At 39.0% G+C, this 11,424-nt stretch overlaps 1 protein-coding gene across 1 annotated transcript in view; it reads left to right on the top strand.

Moving 5' to 3' along the window:
• The first annotated feature begins 228 nt into the window (after positions 1-228).
• Positions 229-11,424, top strand: part of LOC120534552 (intestinal mucin-like protein) — a 59,749-nt gene continuing 48,553 nt past the window's right edge. The window contains exon 1 of the mRNA XM_039762147.1: positions 229-307. Coding sequence (XP_039618081.1) covers positions 229-307 — 79 coding nt within the window. The remainder of the gene's footprint in view (positions 308-11,424) is intronic.

Genomic DNA, 11,424 nt, shown 5'->3' with positions numbered 1-11,424 from the left:
GTTTTGGGCAACACTCCTCTTTGTAGCAAACAAATAGTGGACCCCGTATCCACTAGGGCACTGCATGGCCGCCCGTCAATAATGCAGTCTAAGTACAGTCCACTGGAAAACCCACAGCGCCCCACTGCGTGGCAATCGACCCGTCGCTGACCCAGCCTGTAGGACCTCCTCAGCCCGCTCAGCCTCCCGCAGTGCCTTACTCAGATCTCAGGGTCACAACAGACGGACATGCTGGCAGAGAAGTTCTGGTGTAAGGCCCCACAGGAAAGCATGGAGGCTGAGCTCCTCCCTCGCTGCTGCCGGGAAAGTAGGGTAGCTTTTCCGTGCATAGACCCTGATGTCAGCTGCAAATGCTCCCACACTCTCACCTTCACGCCGGCGTCGGTTAATCAGCTCCTCTCTGCTGTGCTCCGCTGAGGTTCTCTGTCCAAAGCGACGGTTGAGAGCAGCGGTGAGGGCCTGGAGAACGCTCCTCAGGTGACAGATCAATGAGTACCTGAAGTGCGGGATCCTCCAAGGCAAGGGCCAAGTGTGTCGCGGCTTCCTTGCAGCTCCATCCATCGTGGAGGGCAGCCAGATCTACCTGTGCAAGATATGACTCGATAGGCGTCAACCCGCTGTATCACGGTAGCTTAGCATTTGACCGTGTGAGGAGGCCCGGCCGACTGGTGACTTGGGGTGTCGTTGCGGCAGCTGAAGGTTCATTCTGGCCGTGCCTAGAAGAGCGTAACACTGTCCGGGGAACACTGGCACCATCAGGCCAGTGTGACACCTCTCTCCGCATTGTTCCACTTGTCATGCGCTCTAGCATAACGCTGTTCTCTTGGATGGCACGCTCTAATTCGACAATACTCTGCTCCATAACGGCGTCTTCTAAACAGCCTGAAGTCCCACTTCTGACACCACTGTAACAACTAGTAGTTGAGTATTGAAGTTCTCGGAGCTGAACTTTGCTGCGCACTTCCCCCAAGCTATCGGCTAGCGGAATGCCAGCACCATACACGCAGCTGTACCTAGCTCATTAAGTAGGCGAACACTTGTGTCCCATACACCGCACGACCCTGAGTGTCTCCGTAAATAATTGCATAGATGGAATATCTAGCAAGACACAGCTCTGTCCTTTATTACCTCTTTAATAGAGCAGAGAGTCAAAAACAAAGCTTAATACATGCAAGGCCATAGCCAAAGTCATTCATCAACACATCTTTCTCCATAATGGTAACTGTTACACTTTTTATATACCTAGGCTGCAAATGACCCAAGCTCACCCAACTAACTGAAACATAAACACATATAACATTTGTAGTGCAAAAGAAATCGATTGCCTTGCTTAATTAACACAAAAAGTAAACTCTAATGAAATACCCATAATGCACCATGCTGTTAACGCTGACTACCGGGTCATTACAATATATAAAATGATCTTGCGGGCCGGATATAATTACACGCCGGGCCGGATGTGGCCCGCGGGCCTTGAGTTTGACACATATGGACTAAATAGAACTTGAAAAGATATATTTTTTCGAATGTGATCGCGCAATTCAGATCGAGTTGACGTGCACTACATCCAGCCCACGTTTACACCGTGCTTTGCTTCCGAAGTAGCAGCACTCATGAATATGGTTGTATATATGTCACTCGCTCGCTTCTTATTGTTTCGCTGCCTTCTCAATTATATAATGCATGTTTTCTTCAGCGCCTTTTGGAGGTCTTCCTGGTTTTCTACATACTGCTTTAAAAGTCCACGTGATTACGTGGGAGGCGTGATGATGTCACACGAAATTCCGCCCCCCACGTCCATCAAGCTCAACTCCATTACAGTAAATAGAGAAAAATAGCTTCCAGTTACATTACGCGGAAATTTTGAAATGAAAACTGCCCAACTTTTGTAAGTAAGCTGTAAGGAATGAGCCTGCCAAATTTCAGCCTTCTACCTACACGGGAAGTTGGAGAATTAGTGATGAGTCAGTGAGTGAGTGAGTCAGTGAGGGCTTTGCCTTTTATTAGTATAGACTTATCAGTGTTATTTGTTAGGAAAATTGATTTTTATGTTGATATTTTTGGGGGTGTGAAGCGGATTAACTGGATTTCCATTATTTTCAGTGGGGAAGTTTGTTCTAGATACGAGAAATTCGCTATACAAGCTCAGTGCTGGAACGAATTAAACTCGTATCTCGAGGTTCCACTGTATATCAGTATGTTAGTGTAATAGTATAATGTGCTGTCATGCATGCAGTAGCTGGAAACTATATTTTACATGTCAGTGTTGTACCATTAATTAGATAATTAGATATTCTGAGGAGCTCACAGTTTCTAATGGAGTTTCTCAATGGTCCAGTAGCATGCTATTAAAAGACCAGTTGCATAATTTATTGTTGTAGAGTTTGAAATCTGATATAGGCTGCTGGCCATTCTAACAGGCATCAAACACTGATGTTTTTAATTCTGTATTCTCCAGAAGAATGCAAAGTAATACATTTTTCACCTCTACGAGTAAACTGAGACTCAAAGAAGTAATTATAAATACTATTTTGTACCATCTAGTGGCAGAGTATGTCAAACTTCTTACACATTTTTTACATATAAATATTGGGTACAGTAATCCCTCGCTATATCGCGCTTCGACTTTCGCGGCTTCACTCTATCGCGGATTTTAAATGTAAGCATATCTAAATATATATCACGGATTTTTCGCTGGTTCGTGGATTTCTGTGGACAATGGGTGTTTTAATTAATGGTACATGCTTCCTCATTTTGTTTGCCCAGTTGATTTCATACAAGGAACGCTATTGGCGGATGGCTTAGAAGCTACCCAATCAGAGCACGTATTACACATTAACTAAAACTCCTCAATGCTATAAGATATGCTTCCTGCGTGGTGCTCGATTGTTTGCTTGTCTCTGCTCTCTATCTCACCCTCTCTGACATTCTCTGCGCCTGACGGAGGGGGTGTGAGCAGAGGTGCTGTTTGCACAGAAGTTGTTTGCTTAGTGGATACGGAGGCACCTCTAAGAAATGCCGCTTTATCGCGGTGCTTCCAAAAGCACACTTATTGATTTTTTGATTGTTGCTTTAATCTCGCTCGCTCTCTCTCTCTGACGTTCTCTGCGCCTGACGGAGGAGATGTGAGCAGAGGGGCTGTTTGCACAGAGGATGTTTGCTTAGAAGATACTGACGCTCCTCTAAAAAATGCCGCTTTATTGCGGTGCTTCAGTAAACTTAAAAGCACAAGTATTGATTTTTTGATTGTTTGCTTTTCTTTGCAAGCTCTCTCTCTCTCTCTCTCTGAAATTCTCTGCTCCTGAAGAGAAGATATATTTGCATTCTTTTAATTGTGAGAAAGAACTGTCATCTCTGTCTTGTCATGGAGCACAGTTTAAACTTTTGACTAAAGGGTGTTATTTCATGTCTAGAGGGCTCTAATAATGTTAACAGTGTGGGAGAGTTTATAAGGGTGTAAAATATATAAAAATAACTATACAAACATATGGTTTCTACTTTGCGGATTTTCATCTATCGCGGGAGGTTCTGGAATCAACCCCCGCGATCGAGGAGGGATTACTGTATATGTATTTGACATGCATCTCATTCTAGACACAAATGTCCAGAAGTTCACTTTTTTTATTAAGGTGTGATGGTGCTGAATGGCACCATGCTCCCACTCCTGTTTTTGGGAGCCTCTTGAATCCAACACCATCAGATGAGCTTGACAGAGGAAAATAAACAACACATATAGCAAGGGGAAGGTGTAAAGGTGCTCAGTGCTTTTATTAAAAACAATAAACCAAAACAGTGTTCAAATAGTGCAATGCATCCAAATTTTTAGTAAATAAATACTCCAATAAAAGGTGTAAAGTGGAGGTTAAAAAATAAATCAAATAAATATCCTTTAAAAAAGTGGGTAAAAACATGGCAGTAAAAACCATGAGCTCTGTTGCAGTCCTTTAAAAAGCTGATGTCTCCTTGGCTTAACCTAGAGCTGGTCCTTGCAAACAAGGAGGCACCTGACCGGCAGCCCAACCCACCTTCACTGCTACTCCTAGGCTCAGGCATCTGTAGCCATCTCTGTCTAGCCTCTCACTCCCCTGCAGCCGCGTTGCGTCTCTCTATTGAGTTGCTACAAACTGAGCAGTTCTTTAGTCTCTGTAGCTCCCAGGTCACTCAGCTGGAGTGGCCATCAGCTCCCGAGTGCTGTTCAAACATTCTCTTAGGGAGTACCTCCCGGCTGTCTGCCTTCTCTCGTTCCTTTAATCGTTCTCTTCTTTCTTTTCTCTGTCATTCTGATCGGTCCTTTTTTCTTTGTTCTCTCTCTAGTTTAGCATTCGCGCTTTCTTTTTAAAACCAGGACTGTGGCACAGCTATGGCAATCAGCAGCTCACAGTACCAATTACAGACACGGGCAAACCTGCACCTCTGCACAAAGTGTAGGGTCGTCCACACAGGAACTGCTCTCACCAACCTACCACGCCCCCACACAAAGACATGAGTGCGGTAATTATCTATTTAAAAGATGCCAACCAACTACGGACCCCACTTTACCACATAAGGCTCCACCACATACATAAGTTTCTTAAATGTAAACAATGTTTAAATGAACCAAGAGCAATATGAGTTAAAGAGAAGCAGTAATGTAGTCTGATGATGTACAATGACTGAAAGCGCATTGGATCAATCTTTACAAGGCATTTTAAAAGGTGGGAACAGCTCTGTATTGTATGATGATGATGATGTAATAATGGTATCATTCATCTACCCTTTCCACTTTTAAAAAATACTTTTCAATTAATTTTATATTTGATTGTTTACTGCATTCTTGCTAGGTTGTGCAATAATTATTTATAGTATTCGCTTTGTTTTCTAAACATGCTCAAATGATATGGAACATGCTAGTTTGAATAATGGCTCTGAAAACTGCCACAATTTAAGTTTGGGTTTTCTTTGCAACGGTGTCTTACATTAAACTAGTGTGGAGCTGTTTCTCAGTGACATTTTGTCTATACACAAAGACACTGAACACAGTTATTAAATTAAAGCTTAGTTTAATTTGTGACAGTTTAAACTTTTCTCTTGTGGTCTTTTCCTCCTACAGTTGTAAGACTTGGATTGAAGTCAGTTGCTGATTTTAAATTTCCCTGGTGTGAGTGAATATAGATATCAGAGAGCATGCCCTGTGATGGAATAAAGTGTTTACCAGTCCAGAGATAACTTCCTATTTTTTACTTAGTGCTGCTTAAAATCTCTAGCTCTGCATAATCCAACACTAGGCAGGCTATTTGGACCTAAAAAAAGGATTTTTGTTTTAGCAAATATATGTTTCTACACTATACAAAAGAAGATTAAGCGATTTTTATGTGGCCAGTTTTTAACCATACACCACTGTCCTGCTCCACTGACACCAATTCAAGCAAACAGAATTCTTTTATTTCTGACTTCTTGGTGAGTAGAGCGGCTTTGCCTTACAGAGCTGCATTTTATAACAGAGACCTTCAAAGAAAGCAGTTAGAAAAAAAATAAGCTCAGTTTCATCCAAGGTCACAGAACATTCTTACACAATTTGTTGATTACAACGGAAAGCAGAAATTCTAGTCTTATATTTTTAATGAAGCTTATCAGAAAACTTGTCATACGTTTGGCATCTTAATTAGACGATAATCTAGACACTGCTGAAGCAGCCGGGAAGAGCCAAAAACTGCACTCCACACCGGCAGCCCCACCCCATGCAAGCATGCCCATTCCATCTGCTATAATAATACCTAGCCACACAGAGAACATGCAGATTTTCATACAGAAGCTAGCAATAGATTTTAACTTCCATTCCACAACAGACTGAGGAGATCGTTCCTCCCCCTCACTATGCGACTCATCAATTCCACCCGGGGGGGTAAACGCTAACATTATTCAAAGTTATTGTCTGTTTTTACATGCATTTTTATCCATCCATCCATCCATTTTCTAACCCGCTGAATCCGAATACAGGGTCACGGGGGTCTGCTGGAGCCAATCCCAGCCAACACAGGGCACAAGGCAGGAACCAATCCTGGGCAGGGTGCCAACCCACCGCAGGCATTTTTATTACTCTTTAATTTAATATTTTTTTTTGTATCAGTATACTGCTGCTGGATTATGTGAATTTCCCCTTGGGATTAATAAAGTATCTATCTATCTATCTATCTATCTATCTATCTATCTATCTATCTATCTATCTATCTATCTATCTATCTATCTATCTGTTACATTAACACTAGAATTACCAGAGCCTATGAAAAAACTCGTAGATCCGTCCCACCTTAAATCGCTTCTTAAAACCGTTCTCACTTCTCCACCAGCCTCCTTTGTCCTGTAAATGTGCAGATAAAAACAAACTGCAAGCAGCTGGCTATTCCATCCCAACACCGACTCAGAACGTGCACGAACTTCTCCGAGCTCATGCCTCGATTATCTGAGAGTGAAGTGGAGTTTTAGAGTGGAAATAATAGATTGTTATTTGGAACACACGCATTTCATGTGTGTTCATTTTCTACAGTGATCTGTGTAAACACAATGTTAAAACAGAAACTTTTTCATATTTTAGTAATAAATGTTACAAAATGTAGACATAAACTATAAAATGTGTGAAGCCTGACAGCCAAAGAGCAAATAAATACTTTCATAAAAGGTTCAAGACTTTTTCAACGGTGTACTGGTAAGAGTTCTTCACTTAGAGCGCAGCAGACTTGCTGTATTTCAAGAGATCCAAGTTCGATTCCCTGCTGGGGAGAAAATGTATTTATTTTTAACCTTCGCCGTTCTGCCTGCCTGAATTCCCTGTCTATCTATATGGTAATAACAGTAATTTTATTATTACATAGGAGCTTCCCTGTCTGCCTATCATATAGTGCCTTTTCTTCCTACCTATCTATATATCTATCCCCTTAGCTGTTTTTTATATATCTATTATACAGTGCCTTCCCTGTTTATTATATACTAGCAGAATACCCGCGCTTCGCAGCGGAGAAGTAGTGTGTTAAAGAAGTTATGAAAAAGAAAAGCAAACATTTTAAAAATAATGTAAGATGATTGTTAATGTAATTGTTTTGTCATTGATATGAGTGTTGTTGTCATATCTATCTATTTATATTATATATATATATAGCAAAATACCTGCGATTGGCAGCGAGAAGTAAAAGAAAAGGAAACATTTTAATAGTAACGTAACATGATTGACAATGTAATTGTTTTGTCATTGTCATGAGTGTTGCTGGCATATATATATATATATATATATACACACACAGACACATATATAAACATATATATACATATAAACATATATATAAATATATATATATATATATATACACATCTATACACATATATATATACAGTTATATATATATACTAGTAGAATACCAAGGCCATGAGAAGTAGTGTGTTAAAGAAGTTATGAAAAGAAAAGCAAACATTTTAAAAATAACGTAAGATGATTGTTAATGTAATTGTTTTGTCATTGATATGGGTGTTGTTGTCATATCTATCTATTTATATATATATATATATATCTGTATATATATATATATATATATATATATATATATATATATCAAAATACCTGTGATTGGCAGCGAGAAGTAAAAAGAAAACGTAACATGATTGACAATGTAATTGTTTTGTCATTGTCATGAGTGTTGCTGGCATATATATATATATATATATATATATATATATATATACACAGACACATATATAAACATATATATACATATATATAAATATATATATGTATATATATCTACATATATACTGTATATACACATATATATACAAATCTACATATATATATATATTAGGGGTGGGACTCTATTAAAAAAATTAATCCAATTAATTAGAGGCTGTGTAAGAATTAATCTTGATTAATCGTATGTAATCGACACGTAAATTTGCCCAAATCGCAAATGTTTTTTTAATTTAAAAGGGTTTTAGTGGGTGACAGAATCAAATAATAGACATGGACATGAATACTGTAAACTGAGGCTGTTTTAATTTCTGAAAAAAGCCTTTAAACTGCATTTGAATTCAAAACAGAAACAAAAATATCATCCCTGGTTAAAATTGGGCAGACTTAAAATAAAGTGGTAGTTTAAGTACTTTAAGTACATTTTCAGAATGGTATTGTCTTTAAATAATAATAACCAACATTTCAACATAAAGTGCAGTTTTTCTTTTTAAAAAAATAAGTCAGAAACATAAAAGGTAATTTGACCAACTTAATCTTTAAACTCTGAGTAACATCCATCCATCCATTTCCTAACCCGCTGAATCCGAATACAGGGTCACGGGGGTCTGCTGGAGCCAATCCCAGCCAACACAGGGCACAAGGCAGGAACCAATCCAGGGCAGGGTGCCAACCCACCGCAGACTCTGAGTAACATTAGCCAAAATTATTTTGTACATTAGACTAAAACAGTGTGATAATTGAACATTTTGTAAGCAGGAGTTCATATCAGGAAATTTCAATAAAGTTAATTGATAGATTGTTTAAGGGAGGAGAAATTTGGTGGGTGGAGTAGAGAGAGATAAAGATAGAAAAAAAACACAGAAGTGGTTTTTGTGTAGCTCAGTGCGGTATGTCCACAGTTGTGTTCTTAAAGAAATAAATATAACTGGCAAATAGTCCACAAAACTGGGGTGACCATCTCTTTATGCCTTTCCACACATCGAACACTCAGTCGGCTACGCTACCGAGGTCGCCCGCAAGACAAGAAGAACCGACGCCGAATTCTGGTAAGGAGAGTGGTGGATTCTTAACACCCGCTCTTACAATTTTATAATTAGATGTACACGTAATTAGAATTACTAACGGTCACGGAAGTCCAATGATCCCCAGTAAGAGCCACAAAGTCCGCTTTCTGTAATGCATCTAATTTTGCTTGCTTTTCAGTGTGCACAAAACCATACATTTATCAAGGCTTCCCTCGGGTAGTCGAAATGATCAGTCGTAGGAACGTGCTTTATTCCGACTGTAACATTTTTGTAGCTGTGATGTGTGCATCAGTGTAATGGATGTACCAGGAAATCATGCATTGACAAAAGTTCCCGTTTGCTTGGAATTGAAAGTGTGATTAAATGCGTTATTTTTTTAACGCGTTATGGAGTACATGCATGGAAGCTTCTCAGCTGTGCTTGTGCTAATAAAGGGAAACATTTTAAAAATAACGTAACATGATTCTGAGTTAACCGAATATTTTTTCATACGTCCAAAACCAAGGAGATGCAAAGGTAAATTGAATTGGGTAGCGCGCGTACATACTCAGTGCATCCCCTCTCGGGAATCGAACCTCGGCATTAGAGACGAAGACTCTACAATTGCGCCACAGCGTGTGGCTTCTCTATGCGAGAGTATGTACTGTAGATCGGGGTATATATATACATTTATATATATATATATACCCGCGTATCGCAGCGGAGAAGTAGTGTGTTAAAAAAGCTAGAAAAAGAAAAGGGAACATTTTAAAAATAACGTAACATGACTGTCAATATACAGTATTTGTTTTGTGAGTGTTACTGAGTGTTGCTGTCATCAAGGATTTGATTATCATTATTTCTTTCAATCAGGTTCGTATTTGTAGGATGTGTTGTGTTCAAGTTACATTCCGTGTTTGTCAATCGTTGTAAAGATGACAGGTTTCATTCATCGATTCGTTTCTTACTGCATCAATAAACAGCTCGTCTTCTTCTTTATCTGAGACCTGACACACTGCATGCACGGGTTTTTTACACTGTCTTCCTTTAGCGGGACATTGACTTTTTCCACCGTGTGCTTTGTTTCCGCAGTAGTTGGATTTATGAATATCCTTATCAGACGCTTCATATTTTTTGCTGCCTTTTCAATTGTGTAATTCGGTTTTGTTCAGCGCTCTTTGGAACTGTTGCTTTTTATCTGTGCACTGCGTCAGTTCACGTGAGCCACTCGGTGTACTTGCATCGAAGGTTCCCAGCTGTGCTGGTGCCATCTCGTGCTATGTCCATAGCTTTATTTAATGTTACCTTAGTCCTGGTACTTAAAACTTTCTCTCGCAGTTTCGCTGAGTTTGTGTCAAACACCACCCTGACCATCTCATCCTCCTCTCCATAAGCACAGTCCTTCACCCGTGAATATTTACCCGTGGCAGTTTGCTATTGGATTGCCGCTGACGGACGGCCTTATATGGGCAGGCACTAAATTACAAACGCCAGCGCAGCCTGTCTATGAACTTAATTTAAAGTGTAGGTTTACATCGTGCTTTGTTTCAGTAGCAGAACTCATGAATATGGTTGTATATGTCACTCGCTCGCTTCTCATTGTTTCGCTGCCTTCTCAATTATATAATGCATGTTTTCTTGAGCGCTTTTGAGGTCTTCCTGGTTTTCTATGTACTGCGTGATTACGTGGGAGGCGTGATGATGTCACATGAAACTCCACCCGGCGTTGAAGCTCATCTCCATTACAGTAAATGGAGAAAAACTGCTTCCAGTTATGACCATTACGCGTAGAATTTCGATATTATACCTGCCCAACTTTTGTAAGGAAGCTGTAAGGAATGAACCTGCCAAATTTCAGCCTTCCACCCACACGGGAATTTGGAGAATTAGTGATGAGTCAGTGAGTGAGTCAGTGAGTGAGTGAGTGAGTGAGTGAGGGCTTTGCCTTTTATTAGTATAGATACATATACACACATACATATATATACATATACATATATACACATACTGTATATATACACACACACATATATATACATACTGTATATACAACATATACATATCTACATATATACTGTATATACACATATATATACAAATCTACATATATATATCTACATATATATATATTAGGTGGGACTCGATTAAAAAAATTAATCCAATTAATTAGAGGCTGTGTAAGAATTAATCTTGATTAATCGTATGTAATCGACACGAATTTGCCCCAAATCGCAAATGTTTTTTTTTAATTTAAAACGGTTTTAGTGGGCTTACAGAATCAAATAATAGACATGGACATGAATATTGTAAACTGAAGCTGTTTTAATTTCTGAAAAAAAAGCTTTTAAACTGCATTTGAATTCAAAACAGAAACAAAAATATCATCCCTGGTTAAAATTGGGTAGACTTAAAAATAAAGTGGTAGTTTAAGTACTTTAAGTACATTTTCAGAATAGTATTGTCTTTAAATAATAATAACCAAAATTTCAACATAAAGTGCAGTTTTCTTCTTAAAAAAATAAGTCAGAAACATAAAAGGTAATTTGACCAGCTTACTCTTTAAACTCTGAGTAACATTAGCCAAAATTATTTTGTACATTAGGCTAAAACAGTGTGATCATTGAACATTTTGTAATTAGATGTATTTAGAATTACTAACGGTCACGGAAGTCCAATGATCCCCAGTAAGAGCCACAAAGTCCGCTT

Source organism: Polypterus senegalus, chromosome 8, assembly GCF_016835505.1.
Source record: "Polypterus senegalus isolate Bchr_013 chromosome 8, ASM1683550v1, whole genome shotgun sequence".
Classification (NCBI taxonomy): Eukaryota; Metazoa; Chordata; class Cladistia; order Polypteriformes; family Polypteridae; genus Polypterus; species Polypterus senegalus.
Note: the sequence above shows the minus strand (reverse complement) of the source record. Positions and strands in the feature narration are given on the sequence as shown.